This window comes from Kogia breviceps, chromosome 4, assembly GCF_026419965.1.
Source record: "Kogia breviceps isolate mKogBre1 chromosome 4, mKogBre1 haplotype 1, whole genome shotgun sequence".
Lineage (NCBI taxonomy): Eukaryota > Metazoa > Chordata > Mammalia > Artiodactyla > Physeteridae > Kogia > Kogia breviceps.
This window is the reverse complement of record NC_081313.1, coordinates 53,204,236-53,227,823: the sequence shown is the minus strand read 5'-3', so window position 1 is coordinate 53,227,823 and position 23,588 is coordinate 53,204,236. Positions and strand designations below refer to the sequence as shown.

General features: G+C 40.6%; 1 protein-coding gene across 14 annotated transcripts in view; it reads right to left on the bottom strand.

Moving 5' to 3' along the window:
- MAST4 (microtubule associated serine/threonine kinase family member 4) overlaps window positions 1-23,588 on the bottom strand; it is a 574,487-nt gene that overhangs the window by 23,831 nt on the left and 527,068 nt on the right. For all 14 annotated transcript variants that reach the window (XM_067031060.1, XM_067031065.1, XM_067031056.1 and 11 more), the window contains 10 exons: window positions 23,015-23,100; window positions 16,360-16,568; window positions 14,458-14,596; window positions 12,966-13,098; window positions 11,934-12,099; window positions 9,930-10,031; window positions 3,086-3,208; window positions 2,770-2,882; window positions 837-964; window positions 261-496 (listed from right to left, as the gene is read on the bottom strand). In XM_067031060.1, coding sequence (XP_066887161.1) covers window positions 261-496; window positions 837-964; window positions 2,770-2,882; window positions 3,086-3,208; window positions 9,930-10,031; window positions 11,934-12,099; window positions 12,966-13,098; window positions 14,458-14,596; window positions 16,360-16,568; window positions 23,015-23,100 — 1,435 coding nt within the window. The remainder of the gene's footprint in view (window positions 1-260; window positions 497-836; window positions 965-2,769; window positions 2,883-3,085; window positions 3,209-9,929; window positions 10,032-11,933; window positions 12,100-12,965; window positions 13,099-14,457; window positions 14,597-16,359; window positions 16,569-23,014; window positions 23,101-23,588) is intronic.

Sequence of the window (23,588 nt, the reverse complement as noted above, 5' to 3'; positions counted from 1 at the left end):
GAGGATGTGAAGGCTACAGGTGAAGCAAGAAGGATCTGCTGTACAGCCATGCACTAAGGAGGGGTCTGAGACATCTGATCTCAGTTCTGAGGAGCCCATCGCCCAAGCTCAAGCAGTGGGGCCATGGAGAGAGTCTAGTGGCACCAAATGCCCATCATTGCTGCCTGGCTGGGCCAGGCCTGGGACCCCCAAGCACGAGCAGTCACTTCTCAGTGTGGTGGGTGATGCCTGGATGGCAGGGGCCATGCCTAGGGCCTTACCTGACAAGGTGGAGCTGCTGATGGTGCTGGCCGGAGTGTTGACCTCGGGCTCCTCCTGAGCACTCTCTGCAGGGAGGAGGGCTGGCTTTTCCCGCTCCTCATGCAGCTCTCTGGGGTGGGGAGCAGCCTCGTCTTGTTCTGCCTCTGCTGAAATAGCCAGTTTGGGAAGCAGGCCAGAACCGAGTTTATGTCTGTTGCTTTCAGTATCCGAAGAGTTGGATGTGGATAACTGTTGCCTTAATCAAAAACAGAAACAAGAGTCATGCATCTATACATACTATGAAACTGTGCTCAAGGTGAATTTGGGAAGAAACCAGGTAAAAATGGAACTGAGCTAGCCTCACCAAGACATGTCAAGGGCAGTGATTCTTACAGTGTGGTGCCCAGACCAATAGAATCAGCATCCCAGGGAACTTGTTAGAAATGCACATTCTCAGCCCCTATCCATCCCAGATCTCCTGGGTCAGCAATCTGCTTGTACAGGCCCCCCAGAAGATTCGGATGCACGCTCATGTTTAACAGCCACTGTCCTAGTAGCTGCTGTTCATGATATTTGTTAACAAGAATTTCACATACACTTCAGAATACTCTGAACTCCAGCTTAACGTTTCCGTGGATGGCAAAGTTGTGCTTTTGGTTTTGTCCCCAGCATCTTCCTTCTCTTCTCCTGGATTCTGAGTACCTCGATCTATACTGCTGAAAACCTGCAAGGCAAATAGTCAGTGCTTATTAATACCTTCTTGAAAGGGATTATCAGAATAAAAAAACAAACAAATCCTGGCAGAACAACCTGAGACTATCACTGAAGTTTGAATTGGGACTGTGTATTCAAAAGGTACTTTCCAATGCTGTCTACTTGAGTCCTGAGGTGAGTGGTCAATGTACAATTCTTTCCTTTTGGAGTGGGGAGCTATGAATTCATCACCCTCTCACTGTATCTCCCTATGGACTTTGTATCTGCAAACAAAATCCATAGATGCATTGCGGTTTCTAGGCCTGGGATCGATGCACATGTTAGATTACTTTTTAACCATGAAGTCAATCAGAAAAAGAAAATCACAGAGAAAAAGATTTAATGGCTCCCAGTCAGGGGCGGGAAGGAGAAAAATGAATTGGAATTGAGGGCGAAGAGAAGAATAAATTTTCTGTTTCAAGACATGCTGGGGGGAGATGCAGTGCATATTTGGTTAGGAGTCAGAGGTACTTACTTGTTTGGCTTAGAAATCTCACATACAGACAGGCAGTTTCATATGTTGGTACCAGGATTTCTGAAGGGGATCGTAGCTTAGGCAAACTGAGATCTCTGCTGTACCACAGGGAAGATGGAAGCTAAAATAGGGAACTGAGAGCCCAGCCCAGGAAGCGCTCACTACTGCCCAACCCAGCCACTTGCTGCTCTCATGGGAATGGACCTTAGACCTCCTATAATCTCCTGGGATTTGGAGGAAAGTGGCTAAAGAACAGGAGACAGTGGGCAGGGAACAGTTTAGGGGCTGGCTTTGATGGGCCAGAGAACAAGTACTGGGAAAGCCCACACTCTGTGTTATCAAAGCTTCTGTCCCGGCTCTGGGCCAGGTCTGCACCTCCCCTCCAGGGAAATCCCTACCTCTCCATGTCTTTCCTATAAATGGGGAGGGCAGTGCCGGCCAATTTGCAGATGCACCCTGGGCAGTCACTCAGAAAAAGATACGGAACACTTTAAAATCACTCAGTGCTATAGAAAAGCTACACAATAGTCATGCAAAATGCCATGGCAACAGAAAATACATCGCTACTGAAAATAGCAAAAGGGAGGTAGGATGCCCTCTAGGTTCATTTCTATCTTCCTAGGGCCCTGCCCCCATATCTCAGGACTATCAGGTGTGTCTTCGTTTTGTTTGTCTTTTAAATCTTACCATTACCAGTGATAAAGCATCTTTCTCCAATGTTGATTTTATCTTCTACCATTTCCAAAATTCTAGCTTGGCTTCCTACTGCTCCTTTAATATGATAACTTACACTTTCTATCATCGGTTAAGAGACTTTCTCATTCCGCAATCAACTGTCCCCAAGTGTCTGGGCTTATGTCAAGGACCAAGCTTTCTCCTTTGTGTTGTATTCCATGGGATACAAGAAGAGGGCTCTGCACACAATGAGCTCAACTGTTCTTCACTATAAGATGAAAGAAATGGAAGGATGCCTCCAAGGCCCGGCAGCACTGAGCTAGATCAGGGTCAGCATGTAAATGGTAACAGGTACTCCAATAATGACGATGAATGCAAGTCTCTGCCTCCAAGAAAAAAGATACTAATCTTTGGATCATAAAACAGAGAAATATACCCCTGCAGGGCGGTAGGGACTCTGGATTATCAAGATGGTGGGGTCATTACCCACCCCCCCAAAAAAATCTCAAGCCCCAAAACACTGCATGGGGTTTTTACAATTCTGTGCAGCTGTTTAAGGCATCAACTATTTGACCAGTAGGAGATTCTCCCAGAGACCTTCTATGTTTATGCCATATCTTACTTACTTTAGAAAACCTATGTGAACATGAGGAAAACTGCCTTATTTCCACATTAAAGTCTTCGTCATTTGTGTCATCTTCTTCCTCAGTCTCCATATGATGGTACTTCTCTGACCGCGCTACAGGGAAATGTTTGGAAACAGTTCCAATTATTCAGAATTTCAGCTTTTAATTTAGATATTTTAATTATGAGTTTTTATATCAAAGCAGCATTATGTTTCAGAACCCATGCGTTCAAGACTGGAAGGTACTATCAAAAGTAGAGCTGATTTTCCTACAAAGGAAAGGCCAAATAATGTTTTATGTCAGATAATGCACATACTATCAAAATAACTTGTGTCATCTTCGGATTCCAGTTGGGGAATGAATTCTGCCTTCTGTCTTAGCAAACTGTTCCAGTCTAAGGATCGGAAGAATCGATGCTGTTTGACTTCATACGCACCACCTTGGGGCAGGGAGTGGAGGGGAAGGACAAAAGGAAACGTGTTAAATGATCCTCCCAGCACAGGTAAGAATCAGTTTCAAAGAACAATCAAAAAAAAGAAAAACAACAAAAAAAGTTCTATCAAGAGAGAACTAAAGAAGTCAGAGAAATCTTTTTCATTCTACAACCAAAACCTCCAAAAATTCTTCCATAATTTATCAGCAGGAGATTTGATTTTGCTAACAGCAGTTGCTACGGCACAGTTTTTCTTTGTTAATTCTTCCATGACTTCCTCCATTTTTCAAAGGTTAATAATGTGACCACTTAAAATCCCATTGTGCTGAACCTGGGGACGTGGATACACACTGGCCCAAAGCAGACTTGCTCATTCCAAATCCCCAAAAAACCTAAGAAGGTGCAGAATGTGTTCACAGCAATATTTCCTCTGGAGGTAAGGTTTTTTTTTTTTTTTTTTTTTTTGTGGTAGGCGGGCCTCTCACTGTTGTGGCCTTCCCCGTTGCGGAGCACAGGCTCCGGACGCGCAGGCTTAGCAGCCATGGATCACGGACCTAGCCGCTCCGCGGCATGTGGGATCTTCCCGGACCGGGGCACGAACCCGCGTCCCCTGCATCGGCAGGCGGACTCTCAACTGCTGCGCCACCAGGGAAGCCCCGGTAAGGTTTTAATAAAGATGAATTTTCCCTAAATAGTATATAACGGTTAACATTTGATTTTATTGGATTGCTCATTAACATTGGTAGGAGTTATATTCTGTGGATTACAGATTCTTAAGTAAGATTATTACTCAGCCATAAAAACAAATGGAGTTATTTGTAGTGAGGTGGATGGAACTAGAGACTGTCATACAGAGTGAAGTAAGTCAGAAAGAGAAAAACAAATACCGTATGCTAACACATATATATGGAATCTAAAAAAAAAAAAAAAAATGGTTCTGAAGAACCTAGGGGCAGGACAGAAATAAAGACGCAGATGTAGAGAATGGACTGGAGGACATGGGGAGGGGGAAGTGTAAGCTGGGACGAAGTGAGAGAGTGGCATGGACATATATACACTACCAAATGTCAAATAGATAGCTCATGGGAAGCAGCTGCATAGCACAGGGAGATCAACTCGGTGCTTTGTGACCACCTAGAGGGGTAGGATAGGGAGGGTGGGAGGGAGATGCAAGAGGGAAGAGATATGGGGATATATGTATATGTATAGCTGATTCACTTTGTTATAAAGCAGAAACTAACACACCATTGTAAAGCAGTTATACTCCAATAAAGACGTTAAAAATAAATAAAAATAAATTTTAAAAAGGAGAAAAAAAAAAGAAACTGGCAAACCTGTTTGATAGATTTATAATGCATGTGATGAACGTCAATCACAATCCCTAAGTTTTAGGCTTCTTTTTGCCAAGTTAGCATTACAGCACAATTCAGTGAAACAATATATATATATATATTTTTCGGTACGCGGGCCTCTCACTGCTGTGGCTTCTCCCGTTGCGGAGCACAGGCTCCGGACGCACAGCCTCAGTGGCCATGGCTCACGGGCCCAGCAGCTCCGCAGCATGTGGGATCCTCCCGGGCCGGGGCACGAACCCGTGTCCCCTGCATCGGCAGGCGGACTCTCAACCGCTGCGCCACCAGGGAAGCCCGAAACAACATTTTTAATTCAGTTCATGATTTTAAAGAGAGATTTTGGAAGGGCAGGCCCCGTCAAAATATTACACTATCCCTCATGTAAAGAGAGGAAGGTACACATTTTATTAAATCCCAGCATGAAAATCAGACCCCCCGCCCTGCCACCAACATGCATACTATTGATGGGGGAGATAAGGAAGAATCAATCTTCAAACAATTCCAGAAAGAGAGATTTCTTGCACGACTAGTGCCAGGGTCTAATCAGCCTCCCTACCAGGAGATGCCCCTCGATGTGTGTTGCAAATGCCTCTTTAATACAGTTGTCACTCATGCTTCTCACACTGTCCTCAGTGGGGTACAAAAGGAATAAGATGAGAAATGCAAGCTGAATGAGAAATGGGCTTGGATCTTGGGGCTGGGGAACTGTCTGTAAGGTTCAAAGACGTGGCTCTGTCCCCACTGGGCCCCTTGAGCAAAAGGGGCAGGCTGGCTAGAGCTCTAAACCCAGCCAGGGGAAACCAGTGTTCTGAAGACAATGGAACAGGGAGAAAAAAAACAAAGTGGAAAAATCACCCCCCAAAAGGGAGAATGGGTTCTTTACAAAGCATTTGATTAGAATCTTCATATAGAATTCCAGCCAGCCTTTTTCCATGTTTATAGCACAATACTCAGGTCTGATGTTGATCCCAACAGCAATAGCATTAGCAGCTGTGATTTGAGGGCCAACTTTGACTAGTACTACACTAGATGCTAGAGGAAGTTGCTTCTTTTCATTAAACCATTGAAAGTAATCCCACGAAGCAGGTATTGTCAACTCCAGTTTTGGATGGGGAAAGTAAATAAGCAGTAAAGCATACTGGACCAAGACTACTAGGTGAGTAAGGGTTAGAGGGGCTAAGCTGAGGCCTGTCTAAAAACACCCAGGTCCATCCTCAGTGCCAGAGCGCCACAGGCCATATAAGGGGGAGGCATGTTTCCGTTTGGATTCTACCCTGCCATCTTTCTCGCATCAGTTTACAAATGGTTTCTCAAGTGCCGATCCTGGGGAACACAGCCAAACAGCCAGTTCCCCAGCACCTCTGCCCAGTCCAACCCCAGTCCTCCATGTATCCTGGTTCTCTTCTATCCCAATCAACATCCTCAAACACAGCTGCCGGGGACATTTCCTTCCAGTGATCTTTTCTTGGAGAAGTTAAAAGGGCTTAAATATTTATCTATCCAGCTCCCTTACTGTGCCAGTGACACTGAGGTCCAAAGAGTCAAGCCCTATTTAGTGGCCCACCATGCACTATCCAGCGACGACTATGACTTCAGCTGCCACAGCAGAGGACAGCTCTGACACGCCCAGGTCGTTCAGCTTTACCCGGAGAAGCATAGTTCTCTAGACCCAAAGGCTCGAAGGACACTTCCAGACAATATCCGGAGTTCTTGCTCCCTGACCTGCTAACCTTTGGGACCCACCCAGGTTGGTGAGAGCATTCGCTTCCTCTCTGTGATGAGTGCCAAATGGGTCTTCCCCAAGGAGCCCCGGCCCACTGCCGACCCAGCGCACAGTTCTCACCCTTTGGCCTTTGTGCCCCATTGAGAAGCAGTTGCTTCTTACTGGGTCATGTTTCTCGTGCACTTTTGGAGAGATGGGGAGCAAAAGGATGAAATGGACACATCGGGGAAAAATTAACTCTGGGCTAAACCGTTGGTATAATATAGATGATGGCTGTACGAGACAAATACAAATCATCAGACACAGGAGCTCATGCAAATGTCAGCTCTCACTGTAAGAATTCACCAGGAAGGGAAGGAAAAGTGACTATTTCTTGAGCTCTTGTTATACACTAGGTTAATATACCAGATACCTTCATAAACACGCCTGCACTCAATCCTCACAATAATCCCTTGAGGTGTGTAACATGCCCATTTCCACAGATTAGGAAACTGAGACTCCGGGCAATAAAGAAATGACTCGCGACCTCCCAGGTGGCTCACGGGTGGGAGTCAGTCACCTCTGAACAGCTCTCAAGTCCAGTGAGCCCGGCTGCCACTCAATACTCTGCAAGTTCAACAGTCGAGTTCAAATACGACAAGGTCCCAAATTGCAAGTTATGCTTTGGTACTAATGTTCTCCTTTGAGTTTTCCTCTCCCTTCATAGAAGCTTCTTAAACATCCATTATGTTCTTCACACTCCTTTTCTCAGTCTCTCTAGTCTCTCGGGCAAATGCGCACTTGCACATTTTCACGGTGCATTATTTTGCCCGCTAAATATGCATTAAATCCAAAATGCTGTCATTGGAAGCAGCATGGCAAGCCTGCGAGATTCTCAGCCTCATTCTCTGGGCCCTACTGGGACCTGTCACGTTGGACCTGCCTGTCTGACAAGCTCTCCTTGACAATGCTAAGAGCTTGGGTAGGGTCTTTTAAATGTCTCTTTTGAGCTTCTGCTAGAAGATTTGTTTCTCAATCTGTCAAACCCTGAAAAGACCAAAAGCAGCAGTCAAGCAGAAAATGTGCGGAGATAACGTGCAGTGTATAATATATAAACATGGATGTACTGACCACCATCATAGCCCTGTCTTGTTAAGTAAAACCAAATCAAGTGTCCACATATTCTTAAAGAGCACAGAAATGGGCAAAATACCAAGGAGGAAAACTCTCCAAAGTGACACACGAACACTGAAGGGAACTCTTTAGGGGGTGTGCTGATTCCAATATATTTTTAGCCCTACCTTAGGACAACACTCCCCTGGGACAGCTGATTAGGATATACAAATAGATACTTGTATTGGTTTTTTTTTTTTTGCGGTACGCGGGCCTCTCACTGCTGTGGCCTCTCCCGTTGCGGAGCACAGGCTCCAGATGCGCAGGCTCAGCGGCCATGGCTCACGGGCCCGGCCGCCCCGCAGCACGCGGGTTCCTCCCGGACCGGGACACGAACCCGTGCACCCTGCATCGGCAGGCGGACTCTCAACCACTGCGCCACCAGGGAAGCCCCATACTTGTATTGTTGTAGGACAATCTTAAAATGCCACTGTTTCTCACGTTTGGCTCAAGTGAGTAAAATCACCCCTCAAAACTCTGCCCCACACAGAGCCTTGACACCCATTCTTGGACAGCTACTCTTATCGTTTGAACTATAAAGCAAATCTAACTGCAGGTCACAGATGGTGGGAAATAACCAGTTTGCTAGTCACTTCAGACAAAACCAAACAGGGCAACAAGAAATATAAAGGATTCTGTTCAAAGAGTTCAGTCAGCCCACAAGTAGGGGCACCACCACACTTTCTAAATCTCATATGTCCAAAGGGGAAAGCAAGAGATTATATACGTAGAAAAATAAAAATGATAATACTGCAGCAGTGTCACATCTGGTCCTAAGAGCCAGAGTCGATGATCTTTTATCCTCACAAAAATCCTGGGATATAGTGCTACTATCAGCTCCATTTTATATATGAGGAAGTAAGGCACCCAAGGGAAAACAACCTGCTCCCGGTCACACAGCTGAGATTTAAAGTCAGGCAATTTGACTCCAGAGTGTATCCCTTTATGTCCCATTATATTACCTTTCCTAGTTAAAGGCCCATTCATCCACTGAAAAAGGCAAAAAACACATGGTATTCCAGTATGAAACTCAAAGCAGTTTTGCCAACTGAGTCCTGATTTTAAAACTTCTTGGGAATTCCCTAGCGGTCCAGTGGTTAGGATATGAGCTTTCACTGCTGTGGACCCGGGTCCGATCCCTAATTGGGGAACTAAGAGAACACAAGCTGCATGGCACGGCCAAACAAACAAACAAACAAACAAACCCCAAAACTTCTTGGATTCTCTAATGCAGGGTCTTCAAGAGTTTTCTGTCAAGAGCCAGAAAGTAAATGTTTTAGGCCTTGTGGGCCATGCAGTTGTTCATGACTATTCGACCCTACCAGAGTAGCATGAAGGCAGCCATAAACAGTACGTGACTGAACAGCATTGCAGTGTTTCAATAAAACTTTATTTACAAAAGAAAGGTTGGGCCCAGGGGTTTTAATGCATCGTCATAACCTCTAGGTAGCACAGCATTCCATACTTAAGCAAGAACTGAGCTCTCCAACTGGGGAAGCTGTGAGCAAAAGTGGAGAACAATATAAGATATATATTTGGAACTGTTGCAGATGATTTTGGCCTTGGAAAAACTGGGCGAGAGAATGATCTCGTCAGTATTTTCTGATCTTTCTAGCAAAACGAGGTAGAATGAAACAGCTCAGAGTAAACAACCCATCAAATGAACAATTTTCACTGATGAAAATTTTTATCGATACAGTGTGCGTGTGTGGTGTGTGTTGTATGTGTGTGTGCATGCATGTATGTTATATGTGTTTATTATTTAGTCTCATCTAGATAAATTCACATACTGGGGTTGGCTAGAACTCTGTATTGGGATCTCTAAGTCTGTCTATTCAGAATATAAGGAAGAAAAGGAAAAAGAGCTGGCAAAAACAAAAAACTGGTAGCAGAACAGTCAGGAAAAATAATCAGCAAGAAATAAATCTACTATCTCCTTAATCTTGAAAGTCAATGTTTTTTAATCCTCTTTCTTGGGCCATGGTGCTGATCAACCCCAGGCACTCATTTCCAATAATTAGTTCAAGTACTGATAACCTGTTTCAAAGCCTGCAGATAGTAACTGCTGGGTCAAATCCTTCTAGGAATATATATATTTTACAAACAAACAAAAAAACCTTCACATCCCTAATCCTCTGTTTCAAATTGTTAAGATACATGCTTTTCAGGACAGAAGAGTTACATGTGTCCTTGAGGTTTTCTTCCAGAGAAATTTTATTTACTGAAACAAATTAAGAATAATTTCTGCTTTGCACAAAAGAAGAAAAACAACAAAAAAAGACCAACAACAGCCACCAACCCTCATAGCGTACATACTACTCTGAATCAGGAAAAAAAAGTCCAAAATATTATTGCTATAACATATTGTAGTCATATTCTACAACAACCAACAGATGTTTCCTATGAAAAAAAAAAACAAAATAAAAACACAAACCTCTGAGTGCTCCACATTGACATTATTTCCTGCATATTAACAAAATTAAAATGTATGTGCTCTAACCTGTTCCCAGTCTCTCCAGGGGATTCTGCCTGAGAAGCAAGGTAATCAGATCCTGGGCATCAGGTGGTGGCGCCTCATCCTTTTCAGGCCAGTTGATCTCATCTAAAAGGAAGAAAAGTAGTTTACGACTTCACTGCTTGAAAGGCTGGTTCACATCCCAACAGCATGGACATCACCCGGGAGTTTGTTAGAAATGCAGAATTTCAGGCCCCACCCCAGACCAGCTGACTCAGAATCTGCACTTTTTTTTTTTTTTTGAATCTGCATTTTTAACAAGACCTTCAGTTGATTCCTAGGCCCAGTCAAGTCTGAGAAGCACCGTTGCACAAGATATGAATAGCACAGCTGTCAACAAGTCAGGGAGAGAACAATTCAATGAGCAGTACCTCTCATCTGCCTTTTTGATACACTTTTCTTTGGTAGAATTGGGTCACTACTAATTGGTCCTCTAGTTATTAAGAGGGCTCAATATAGCGGAAACTCTAAACTTCTGTGTTTTAGGCCATCGCCCATCCAGGGATCATGAGGGGTCAGGGTTTCTCTTCTACCATCATCCTCAACTGAGAATCTGGCCACAGCCCCAGAGTTCTTCAGCTCCAAGAGGCAAAAAACAATTTTGTAAAAATAACCATTTCCAGAGACAACGGAAAGGTCAAAATGCTAAGACTGAAGAAGAAGAAGAAGAAGAAGAAAAAAAAAAAATCCCAAGGAATTGTAGTAATGGAAGTACTTAAAATCTGTCATAAATATTAGAATACGTTCTACATTCTAAAGGAGTTTGCCTGAAGATAGGTGTGCATGCTTGTGTGCATGGGAATGCAATCAAAACATGAGTTATTTCTGCATGTGCCTGCCTCTAGCTTCCTCCGTTGCAGTTGAAATCTGATTTGGAAAATAAAACATGAATATGCATCTGAGCCATAAGGCACCGACAGAACAAAGCCAGCATTTGCTGCTTGTGTTAATTAAACAGTTGATTCCTTTTGCCATTCATCCTTGGTATATCAGAAAACAGCCTAGTTATAAATCCATAAAGAGCTCAGATATTGTATAAAAGGGTTATGCACTGCAGGCAACTCACAAAGCTACTCTGCTAAAGTTTACAAATATGCTTGGCTTGCAAAGTCAATGATGGAAAATAATGCTTTGATTAAGAGGCTCCTCATACCAAAAGGAATTGTCCCCCTATCCCCACTGTTGGACACTCTAAGCACAGTCCAGCATGGACCAGAGGTAGGTGATGAAGATGTGAGTGATGACTGACCAACCTTGAGGAAGAGAGGCCTTTTTGATCTCTGCTCCAGGGAAATTTATAAAAACAGCAGGTAGGGTAGTAATAAAGTCTATTTAATTATCATTTAGTTTTGCCACGAGCCACATAACAATAGTTAGGGTCAGCTTGCAGGTTAAGATCTAAAGGTTATTGAATTTAAATGAAAGATGAACAGCTGTTAAGAAATAACATTACACTGTAACAACTACCAATGAAATCATTAACAGTCTGTGGATTAAGTTTGCTTCCTCCCCATTCTCATTATTTATTATTTGGTAGACATTTGTTTTAGGGGTTATTACATTTTTGTTAATTTCTTCACCGTGCCAATAGCCATTTTTCCCATTTGTGTAAATGTTACCCACGTTAACCTTTTCTTCCCTGGTGCAACTTTCCTACTATGGAAAGGAAGACTGGATAGCAGTGAAATCATTTGCAAATCCCACACCAATTTCTTCGGCAGAAAAAGTACACCATAAAAATTGGTCGCATTGCTAGTACATCTCCAAATTCCATGTTAACAAAACTTCCTCAGATCAATTCCCAACACAAATTGCTCTCTTGAGATTGTGAAAGTCAGTTATGTGCTATGGTGAGTGAGTTCTTTTAATCTGTTGGCTAAACCCTTTGATAAAGGTTAACATTTTAGTAAAAACAGTGATACTCCCCAGAATTACATTAAATAGCTGCTTCCCAACAGTGGCTTAGAGATAACTGCTGACAATATTTACCACTGATGACTTGTCCAAATAGCTCTTCTGGAGTGTCCCCAAAGAATGGCACGCATCCAACCAGAAATTCATAGAGGATAATCCCCATGGCCCACCAGTCTACCGGCTTCCCATAGCCCTGCCTCAGAATCACTTCTGGTGCAATGTATTCAGGTGTGCCACAGACCTAAAAGATGATTGCAATATTAGAATAATTAGAGTATTAGACATGAATTAAAATGAGCAAGATGGCTAAATGTCAATTATTTTGCCTAGAGTGTGCACCTGCTCAACCACATGGACCCACATGGACAAAGAACTTAAGAACAGTGATTCTAAATCCATATCTAGCGTACCAAAAGCAATGAATTACTTAAAATACCAAAAAAAGCAAAGTTTAAAATGCTGCTCTAATGTGAAACTGTGTGTAATGTCTAATTTCAAATTTGAGTAGTTTTACTTACTTCACAAAAACATTCGTAATCCTTGGATTTAAAATAATACTGCATTTTTTTCGTCTGTCACTATCAGAGAGAGTTTTAGTATTTATATGACTGAAATATATTCACATCCTGGTGACTTCATAAAAGCCTGACAGTTGAGATGTGTTCACCTTAAGTAACTGTACAATGAACAGATTGTGGGCACATGGTAATGAGGCATGCTTAAAGGGAAATGGGCCATGGCTCGGAGTTTGGCACCTGTGATCCTACAACGCATCACGAGTTTCATGAGGACTCTACTGAGACTCCCGAATGCCTTACGAAAACAGTTTTTCCATTTGTCTCTCTCACACTCTCACTTGTGTGCAGTTAGATCGTTCGTCTTACTAATAGACCATAATGTCGGGGAAGGAATGTGGAGGGACCGACATTTCAGAGAGGCCCAGGGAGAAAAATGGAAGCAATCTGCGCTTTATTAAACGTAAGGCTTATATAGACATCGAAAGCCCCAGCACTAATGTCAAGATGGCCTAGGCGAGCTGATTCTGAATTCCACTGTCAGCGCTGCACTTTGTATCTCTCTCTGGAACCAAACAGCGTGCAAGCTTACCTGTTTGTCCAGGAATTCTCGAGCATCCTTCTCAATATGACCCTCATAAAGATTGGTAGTCATGCTCATTAGTCCCACCTTGGATAATCCAAAATCTGTCAGCTTTATGTGCCCCATGGAGGTGACCAACAAACTGTGAAGCAGAAGGACATACATTACAACACTCACTTTGAAGCTCACTTTTTGTTTTTGCTTTTCTCCCTCCCACTGTGAATTGATAAGACTATGTCATATATAGGTATCCATCTTATCACAAAACCCAGCCTGCAAAGAGATGAAGTCACACAAAGATGTTAAATATGTGTATCTGGCGGCTGAGAGTAATCCACAAGGGAAGGCCAGAGACCCGGCTCAGCCCATCTTCCTTGGAGCAGAGTCACATACAGCATCATTTACCACTCGAAGCTCTCAGAAAAATTCAAGTATGGAACTCTGACACCTTTCCATTTCCAGCATAAGAGAAGAGCTGAGAAAGGGCTACTGATAATCCCACATCACACATCAGCAACTAACATAAGCAACCGATCTGCGATTCAAATGAGACAAAAGATAAAGAACTTGGAAGAAAAATGTAGCATTGTTGCAGATTTCAACTTGTGGCTCGAACTTAAGCGTCTACTCACTGAGCACAAGACCTACATGTCTTATACATGCAAAGAATTCACATTTGAAAGCTTTATAAATTTACAGGTAATTTTTTTTTCATTTTAAGTGGCAAAGAAAATTGTAATTATTTAAAAAATGAAAGGAGTAGAGGAGTTAAAAAAAATAAAGCTATTGGAAGGATACATGCCAAAATTCTAATAGCTGTCTTCGTTTGGGAATGTTGTGAATGAAGTTTTTTCTTTTTGTACTTCCCAAATTTTCTGTAATGAGCATGAGTTAATTTTATAAAATTTTGGCACACTTAACATCTTTATATATTAATAAGAAATACTTCTAGAGGTGTCTCAGATTAGAGGAGAAAGCATGGAACATTTAATAAATAGTGTCAAGATGAATACCTAGTCATTTGGGGAAAAATAGTCTATCTGCATCTCAAATCAGACACCAAAATGAACTCCACATAGACTAAAAATTAAATAAAAAATTAAATTGTGAATAAAATAGAATAGAATATCAAGGATATCATCTTGGGGGAGAAAAAATTATCTAAGTATGATTCTAAATGCAGAAACTATCCAGAAGACAACTCATAGTATTCTATGTACCTATTATTTACATAATAAAAAAAACTTAAAAAAAAATTAACTAACCCTGGCTTAATACTCTTTTTTTTGTTTGTTTGTCTCTTATAAGCTGCTATTGTAAACACCATAGTCTTTAAAAAGATTATACAAAAATCATCATGTATACTGCTAAAAATAACTCATTTGGGAACATTATGGGAGAAGTTTTAAATGTACAAAGCAGCATTAAAAGAAAACATTTTTATAGACACAAACATTTTTGTATTGTGTGAAAAAAAGATGTATTTCATCAGTGTACATACTTGTCTGGTTTCAAATCCCTATGTACAATTCCATAATTATGTAGATATTCCAAGGCCAGGACGGTCTCAGCAAAGTACATCCTGGCCATATCAACAGGGAGAGGACCCATGTTCTTCATTAAGGTAGCACAGTCACCTCCTATAAAACACAAGAAAAAGACTTAGCAGGTATAGTATCAGCTGGGATTAAAGACCGCCAGTTTAGATTGCAGAATTTCAAAGTAGAATGGTCTCTATCCATAGACATAGTCGATCATGTTCATAAGTGGCGACTGTGTTAGGTAATCTTCTACTTATGATGTGGTGTGGAGAAAATATAGACTTTTATTTAAGAAGCGCTGCTCATGAGAGAGCAGATTTGGCCTGAAGTGAAACTAAATGTTGAAGAACTGATGATGTGTTTTAGGAACAGTGTGACGATTTAAAATAAACCATTTTAAAACATGGATTCTGGAATCAGGTTGCCTGAGTTCAAATTCCGGCTCTGACTCTTACAGGTGGGGACATCTTAGGCAAGATGGTCTTGGTTCTTTCAGCTGTAATAGCAGGATATGAATAGTGTCATCCCTTTTATTGTGAGGATTAAATGAGGTAATCTCTGTAAAGAATTCAGGATGCTGTCAACACATATTAAACATGTGATAAACGTTAATTATTGTTGTTAAAATAACCATAACAAAAGTTCACAAAGCAAAGTACTGGTGTGGTGAAAAGAACAATGGGTGGAAATCAGGCAAGTTATGTTTTTGTCTTGTATCCACCACTAACTATCTAGTGAAACTCCTTCTTGGGTTTCAGTTCATTCATCTGCAAAATGAAAACGATATTTAACGGTTCTTCAAGTTATAAGTTTTGGGATTCTGTTCAAACAATCACAAGGGCTTAAATTAGATGCTCTGAAAATTGTTTTGGAGACTGGGATTGACATATATACACTAATATGTATAACTGCCGTATAAAAAATTAAATAAATAAAATTTCTTTTAAAAAGAAAATTGTTTTGGCCCTTGCTTATCTATTCATTTTATTAGCTTTATTTAGGTCAGTAAGTCATGGCTATGGAAACACTCACAATTTTCATGTAAAATTGTTGGAAATAAGATTACTTGGAGCATTTAAAAGGTAGACCACAAACTTCCAAAAGAAAAAAAAGTTAGTTTTTAAAAATTAAACTATAGTTGATTTATAATATTGTGTTAGTTTTAGGTGTACAGTTTCAGACTCTTACCCATTATAGGTTATTACAAGATACTGAATATAGTTCCACGTGCTATACACTAAATCCTTGTTGTTTATCTATTTTATACATAGTGGTGTCTGTCTGTTAATCCCACAGTCCTAATTTATCCCCTCCCCTTTCCCCTTTGATAACCATAAGTTTGCTTTCTACGTCTGTGAATCTATTTCTCTTTTGTAAATAAGTTGATTTATATTATTTTTTTAGATTAGAAGTTAGATTTTCTTGAATGTATCTTTCTCCTAACTCACCTTTAATTTCATACCATACACCAAAAAGGATATATTTTTAATACTTTCCTTAAGAAGATCCCTTGTAATGAATGCTTTTATGATATGTCATAAAAATAAGTAGGAAAAATCCCATCACCTATATTCTAACTTGAATGACCAATTAAGAGGAGGTACTTAGGATGAAAAGCTATTAAAAAGGGAAAACAACCTTTTTCCAAATAGCACTAATTTTCCCTTTGTTTTAGTAGAGCTGGCACTTTACAAGCAATTATGAGAAGATAATGACTGGGAATACAGCCATCTAATTGCCTGGCCTTGGTTCCTACGTGGATACAACCGTTGTATGGCACAAGTACAGAAAGCGTCAGCTGCACACATGAGCCAGTGGTTTCTGGGTACAGGTGTCATGTTCTCCCTGTCAGAGTGACTCACCTTCGACATATTCCATGACCATGCACAAGTGGCGCCTGGTCTCAAAGGAGCAATACATGCTGACAACGAAAGGGTTTTCTGCAAAAGTCAGGATATCCCGTTCCACAAAGGCCTGCTGGATCTGGTTTCGGAGGATGAGGTTCTGTTTATTAATCTTCTTCATGGCAAACCTCTGTCGCGATTCCTTATGCCGAACAAAATAGACTGCCCTGAAAAGGAGCACAAGAGTTGGGGTTCAAAGGAAGAGGGGATGTTTCTGGGTACAGTACACCACTTTTTTTTTTTTTTTAACGTTCACATGATAGCCGGGATTCAGCCCACATAAGCTATGCTGGCAACTACAAACATTCCATTCCAGGCCAAAGTCCTTTGGCTAATTGATTTTTAAAAAAATTCTTTCAATAAAAGTTACAGGTCACACATAAGGCAAATTCATTTCACTGCTTCATTTCACTGAAGAAAATGGACAGTCTCCAGAGTGAGCTACTTTCCAATAGCTAGCTGTTATTTTCAGTTTTTCTATAACAGAACAAAATCCGATATATATCTTAAAACAGGAAAACAATGAACAAAAGTACATACATATTCTGAGCTAGATCCTTTCTAGCATTAGATACCTATTAGGCATTTTTTCACAACTGACTAAAGCAATACTTTTCTATATGATACTCATGGGATCTACAAAAAGGGACCATAGACTATAGCTTCTTAAAGTAGCTGACTTCCAACTAGAGAGTAATTTACTTCCCATGAACTTTCTAGATAAATAAGAAGTATGTAATAGGTCATGTGAGGCTGCTCTTCCTGCTACAAAGAGTAGCATATTTCTTCACTGCAGACCTCGGCATGAGTTACACCTATGCCTGTTTCAATGCAGGAAATGCATTTCCCAACCTAAAAGGGGGTCCAGAGTACACTGCATTTCTGGTCCATGTGACCCACACCTGAGGTGTCTGGCAACTTGACTGTAAAATGAGCAGGCTGCATGGAATTTCTGTCAAAAGCCTCACCCAAATACTCTACAGGACCAATTCTGTCTGGGTAAAGACAATGGACTCCCTGAAGCTTCAAATGATGTAGAGAAAAAAACGTAATTCGGAGGAGGATCCTTCAAACCCTGGAAATGATGAGCAACAAGGAAAATGTCTTGGACGGGCTCCTTTTCTCCTAAGTTACTCCTCACTTATCTCATTATTAAGGGACAGCAGGTTTGAACTCTCAGGTTAGGCAATTCTCAAATAATTAATAATTTACCTAAAGAGCCATCATCATTAGAAGTGTGTAATAGGTTGTACGAGGCTGTCCTGAAACAAACGCAATGATCAACTAAGTAATAATTTACCTGAAAAGCTATCAATCATAGTAAAGTACATCCAGTAGTCTGTTTCCTAAACAAAGGGTTATCTGAGATGCATTTTTCACTAGTGATTTTCATTGTCTCCAAAAAATGAACTCGAAGGGGACTAGGACACCCTATATTCCTGCTGGACCAATATGTCAGAGTGATCCACTTACATAAGTCTTAAGTATATTCAATCTCAGTTTAACCAATATTCACATTTTCCTCTTAAGCGTTCAACTAGGAATTCGTCTTTCTTTGAAATGTGTACGTCTTTGTCTTCTCATTGTATTCATCTTTTCCCTTCACACAATATCACACATTTGTGGGGTCTCTGTTTAAACATTCTTTTTTTTAGATCTTTACTCCTTTTTCTCTCTCCTCTTTTCTCTGGCCTTCTAGTTCTTCCTTCTAGTTCTTCCTTCCCTTCCTTCCCTTCCTTCCTTCCCTTCTAGTTCTTCCTTCCTTTATAGTAAAAAGCTGTCTTAGCCACACTCCACATAACCAACTCGAGGAATAACCTGGTACTCTTACTCCCACTGTTCGACAAACTGACAAGGGAGCTGGCTGGCTGGATGCCTACTGCTTTCCACAGAGGCTAGGTGTCCTCTTCAGGATTCCCAGACACTTGGGCTCCCACCAGCTGGGCTAATTTCTACGCCTGTTCTTCTGGCTAGGCTTGATATCATGACTGACTAATTTAAACAAATATTTAAACTGATGAAACACGAGTGTGAAAAGAGAAAGCACTGTTGCTTATAAGAAAACTGAGTGGAATGCTTGGGAAAGCACTAAATATGAGTTACTAAATAAAATTCCTATTGATTTAGTATGAGTGAGAAGATGCCAAACGTTGAGAAAACAATAAAAATCTAGGCAGATTGCTTCCAGTTCTTGCTTCACCTGTAAAAAAGCTAAAAGTGGGAAACAAACAACATAGTACAGTCAGCCCTACATAGCCACGGCTTCTGCACCCTCAGATTCAATCAACTGAGGATTGAAATATATTGAAAAAAAAATAATAATCCAGAAAACTGCATGAAGCAAAACTTGAATTCGCCACACTGGCAACTATTGATATTTACATAGCATTTACATTGTATTAGATATTATAAGTAATCTAGAGATGATTTAAAATATATGAGAGGATGCCATTTTATATAAGGGACATGAGTATCTGTGGATTTCGGTATCTGAGGGGGGTCCTGGAACCAATACCCTTCGGATACCAAGGAATGACTGTATAAGTATTGCTCACACTGGCTGTCTTATAAAGGGCTTACATCGAAAGGCTAGTCAATTTACATATATTTAGGTTAAGTTAAAATGTTTAAAGTACATATCATCTTTTGGTGATTTCCTACTTCAACTTTTTCATTTACCAACTACTCATTCTCTCTGTATCAGATTAAAGGCTATGACAATTTTTTTCTTTTTCCAATTACTGATTGGATAAAATCAAGATCCAAAGACACTTGAGCTTCTCCTAATCAGAAGCTGATAGCAGGAAAGAGAGATTCAAAGGGAGCACAGAAAAGAACTTGGCCTCCCCTTACATACATGAGACAAGCACTGGCAGATATTGTCATGAAGAGGGATTCCTGAGATACAGAATCTGTTTCTTAAGATGAACTTTAGAATTGAAATTGTTAAAAGGAAAAAAACCAGCATCTTTATAGAAGCACTTGCCTATTCTTGAGAGTCAACTGGAATACGGCTCACTTTCTATCACTTCTTTCAATATTTAATATTGAGTAAGTTTAGGGCTGAGGACCTCCAGACGAATGATACTGTGAACTTCACTTTTAGACTATCAGTAGACTGCCATTTTGATTTTCAACCAAGCTCCACCATTTCTTACATAAATAACTGCTCCTCAATATGTTTGAGGACAACAGGAAGTGAAGGAAAAAGAATGGGGTTGTACATGATTTTATGAAAGAACAAAAGAGAAAGATACCTCAGACCCAATTTGACCAGTACCTACACGAGGTACTGTGTAAAAAGGCCTTCAGTCTTTATTCTTAGATTTTCAATTCATAAAATTTGACTTGACTTTCTGTTTTCCCTTGCTATTGTACTTAAAATAATCAGGTAATCCTTAGAGAAATTTACCTAAACCAGTTGAAATTAATCCTATAGGTAGCTTGAGATACCATTTTCTCAGGAGAAACATATCTCGATCAAGTTGCAAAAGTCAACTAGACTTAATTAGAATTCCCTATAGCTGCATTTTTGTTTGCTTTGTTTATGTTATGTTTTTACATTTCTGTACTGCTTTGGAAATATTATTTCTAATGCTGAAATGTGTTTATGTAGTAATATGTGTTGTCTCTCACATACTCCTTTCCTCCCTTCTTATAAATTGCTGTTCTAAATCTACTCAAGTCAGCAGAGAGTGAAGCAGAAGGAGAGGAGGGGGGGAAGGAGAGGCTGAAAAAGAGAGACAAACAGAGAAACAGAGCGGGACAGACAGACATCTAACACTGCTAAGCAGAGCTGCAAACTGCCCAAGGTTATAAAACTAGACTGAACTGATTTGGCCCCCATTTCTCTGTTTTCTGGCCTCAAGCGTTGCTTTCTTTGTAAAGGCTTCTGTGTCTCTTTTCCTACACTGACCCGCCCTGTGAAATAGGAAGACCCAAGGGTGGGAGGTGATGCATGGGGTGGGGCAGCCAGTGGAGTCAAGCATCACTCCACTCATGCAGAACTGAGGCGGGGGAAGGGAGAAATGGAATCGGAAGCAGGCAGGATCTAGAGCAGAATGAATCAGTCCTATTGGGAGTGTGAACGTCTCATGCATATAAAATTATGCATGAATCTGAGAGCCTGATACATGAATCCCTGTGAGCAGATCCGCAAGTGGGGAGGGGAGTGCAAATGTTAGGGGGAAGCTGAGGGGAAAGGCTATCAAGAGGGAGCATCCGTCAACTTGCACACCTCGTCTGTCTCTCAGGTAAATGACCCTGTCCTTTGAGGGTTAAAAAAAGCAGAAAGGCCAGCAAGGCTAGAAAGCAATGTGAAGTGGGGAAGAAGCACTGTGCCTCTAAAATTTAGCTTTCTTACTTTAAAAAATTTTAGGTCAATCTTATTCTTCTACTTTGAAAACATTCGAAATTGTTATTTAAAAATCTAGGTGGGAGCGCTCAATGGAAGAAGGGTTTCTATACCCCAGTTAAGATGGCTAAAAGTTATAAATAATATTCATTTGCAGTCAGAGTACGTGTGACCAGGCTTGGGAGCCTCTTTCTCCACATCTAAGTGGAAGTAACATCAACATCTCACAAGAGCTTGTGAGAAGAGAACAAATAAAGAGAATAAAGAGACTAGTCCAGTGCCTGGCACACAGTAGGTGCTTGCTTTCTACAAAGTGCTAAGTTGGCCTGAAGGGAGGTGCAACTTCCAGTCAGGATCTGAAACCTGTTAAACAGAGAAGGAAATTGGGTGCTTCTCAAATTGGCAAATTGGCTTTATATCATAAATTGTCACTAAGTACGATGTTGAGAAAACCATGACGTGTTATAGCTCTCTCGAATGAAAGGGTTAGTTTCCAGCATAACCAGTATTTGAAAAGTCACAGAACGGGTGTCACTCTAAGTCACTGATGTGAGAGAGGGACTCGGTTACAGGGACGCCCAAGAAAGCCTCGAACGGCTCCAATTCATGGACCTACATGATCCATCTGTTCAGCCAACTCACAGAAGCCCACTATCAGCATCCTGATCAGGTGGGCCAATGGGCATAGCTCCATTCAAATTTTAAGTTAAAAATAATTAAATCGTAGAGGAAATCTGTCAGAAATGTAATGAGAGATTAACTTGGAGAAGAGCAAAAGAGAAAAAAAAGGTTTTGGCTGACCGGCAGAGGCTCCCATAGGCAGCTTGTAAGCCCATTAATGACTTGGCCTGCATCCTGGGTGTTTACTGATTCACAGCTTGTTTAACTTCTTGTATATTCCCAACCATTCCCCGAAGTGTGATATACCTCATCTACTATACAGTGGTTTAATTGCACTACAAATGAGTTTACTCAACCAATTAGAACTCCAAATACTGCTAAGATATATGCCCAAATTTTATAAAAGTGGTGCTTCATAGACAATCCTATGCCAGAATTCCACTGGCAACAAAATTCAGCAGTGCTCAAACCCACAGATCCCTTAAATCAAAGTTCAGTCTTTCCCCTAATCAAACAAGAAATCCTCAGATGATCTCCAGAACGAAAAAGGACTAAAAGCCAATAATATATAAACAAAACCCACAAACAACTGCATGCTAAAACAGTCTTCTTAGGTAGAAGAGTTTCAGTGAGGTCCTCAAAAGAAATAAAATATTGTAAAAATAAAACATCAGAAAGCATTTATAAGCCACATCAGGAAATATGCCATTTGACATAATCCTGAAAACAAATCAGTGAAGCATAGAAAGCACTCACAAATATTTAAGTTCTTCACTAAGTTAATGGTGTGGAAAATATTAGAGGTGAAAAAAACACCATAAGGAGAAACATCCCTTGTGGCGTAACAAAAATCGATTCTATCTCATCTGCTGTGTGTGTTATATATGGCAATACGTGTCTACGGGACTGTTTATTGCTCTCCACCTACAGATGGAATTGGGATTAATACTTAATTAAACTAGAGTTCTGGGCTGTCTAAAATGGATCAGGACATAGTTTGTGTATTAATTACTCTTCCAAACTATTAGTAACTCAGAGGGATCTTGTCAGCATTGACCTTATGCCCTGAGAGGGAAACCGTGTATCTATAAAAATGAATCAAGGAAGGGGCACCACTAATGTGGTCGTACTATAGCATAGAGTTCAATTGAAAAAAAAAAAAAAATCCTGGTGTTATATAAAGACTAAAAGAAGTGTGTTGCTTTAAATTTTCAATCAGCCTTCTTATTAAAGTACTACTCTCCCAAGGTTGACTGCTGGTCAGACAGGAAGTGCTGGCTAATTCTCAAGTAGAAATGCTATAAATGAATTTATATATATTCATATATATATATCCAGATGTGTATGTGTATCTACATAAAAACGGGCATATACAAAAATTTTCCCTTACTTTAGAAACTTTTACTTTCTAAAGTCTTCCTCTCCCATGCTCTAAAATAACCCCCAGGTCACTTGAAATGTTTTCTGATTGGGTATCCAATGAAAAATGATTTGGGCTTCACCTGATACCCACCAATGAAGGAGCAGTGATCTGAAAACTCAAGTCCCCAACAACATCTATTTGGCATAAGATCAATGTGAAGAATATATTTCTCAGGTGTGTTAAAATATAATAGAGAGTTTTCCTGAATTACTCACCCATAGGCTCCATTGCTAATCAATTTAATGGTCTCAAAATCACTTTCCCGAGGTTTCCTTCGAAGTTTCAGGGAAGCGTTAGAGCTCTTGGAGACAAAATATGGATGTTAAAAAATAGCTCAGAATTTAAGAAAATGATTTTGGCAGCAAAATAACGAATATTTGAATTGCATGCTCTATTGTTTAATATGTTAAAGGACAGTATTCTAGCCAAAGGAACCTGGGGGACAGCTTTAAAGCTCAATTTTCCACAGCAGTGCTGATAAACTACTCCTCATGACTGGCTCAGTTTCATTTAAGTGAACATCATTTCCAGGAGATAGAGGCACCACGTTTTTGAAAATTCCTGATTTTTAATTTACCTCTGTAAACCATCCGGGTAGGCCTCACCCTAGTCTTTTAAAGTTTTAAGATTTAAGTCCAAAATGCCAAACCTTAATTCTAGTTTCAGTCAATCAGAAAAGAATGGGCTGGAGTGGCCCTCTACGGGTTGGTGGATCACGTGGCTTCTCTGCCACTGACCAGAGCTTGTCCATTTCATTCCTGTGGCAACCTTTCCTGTTTGGAAAAGGTA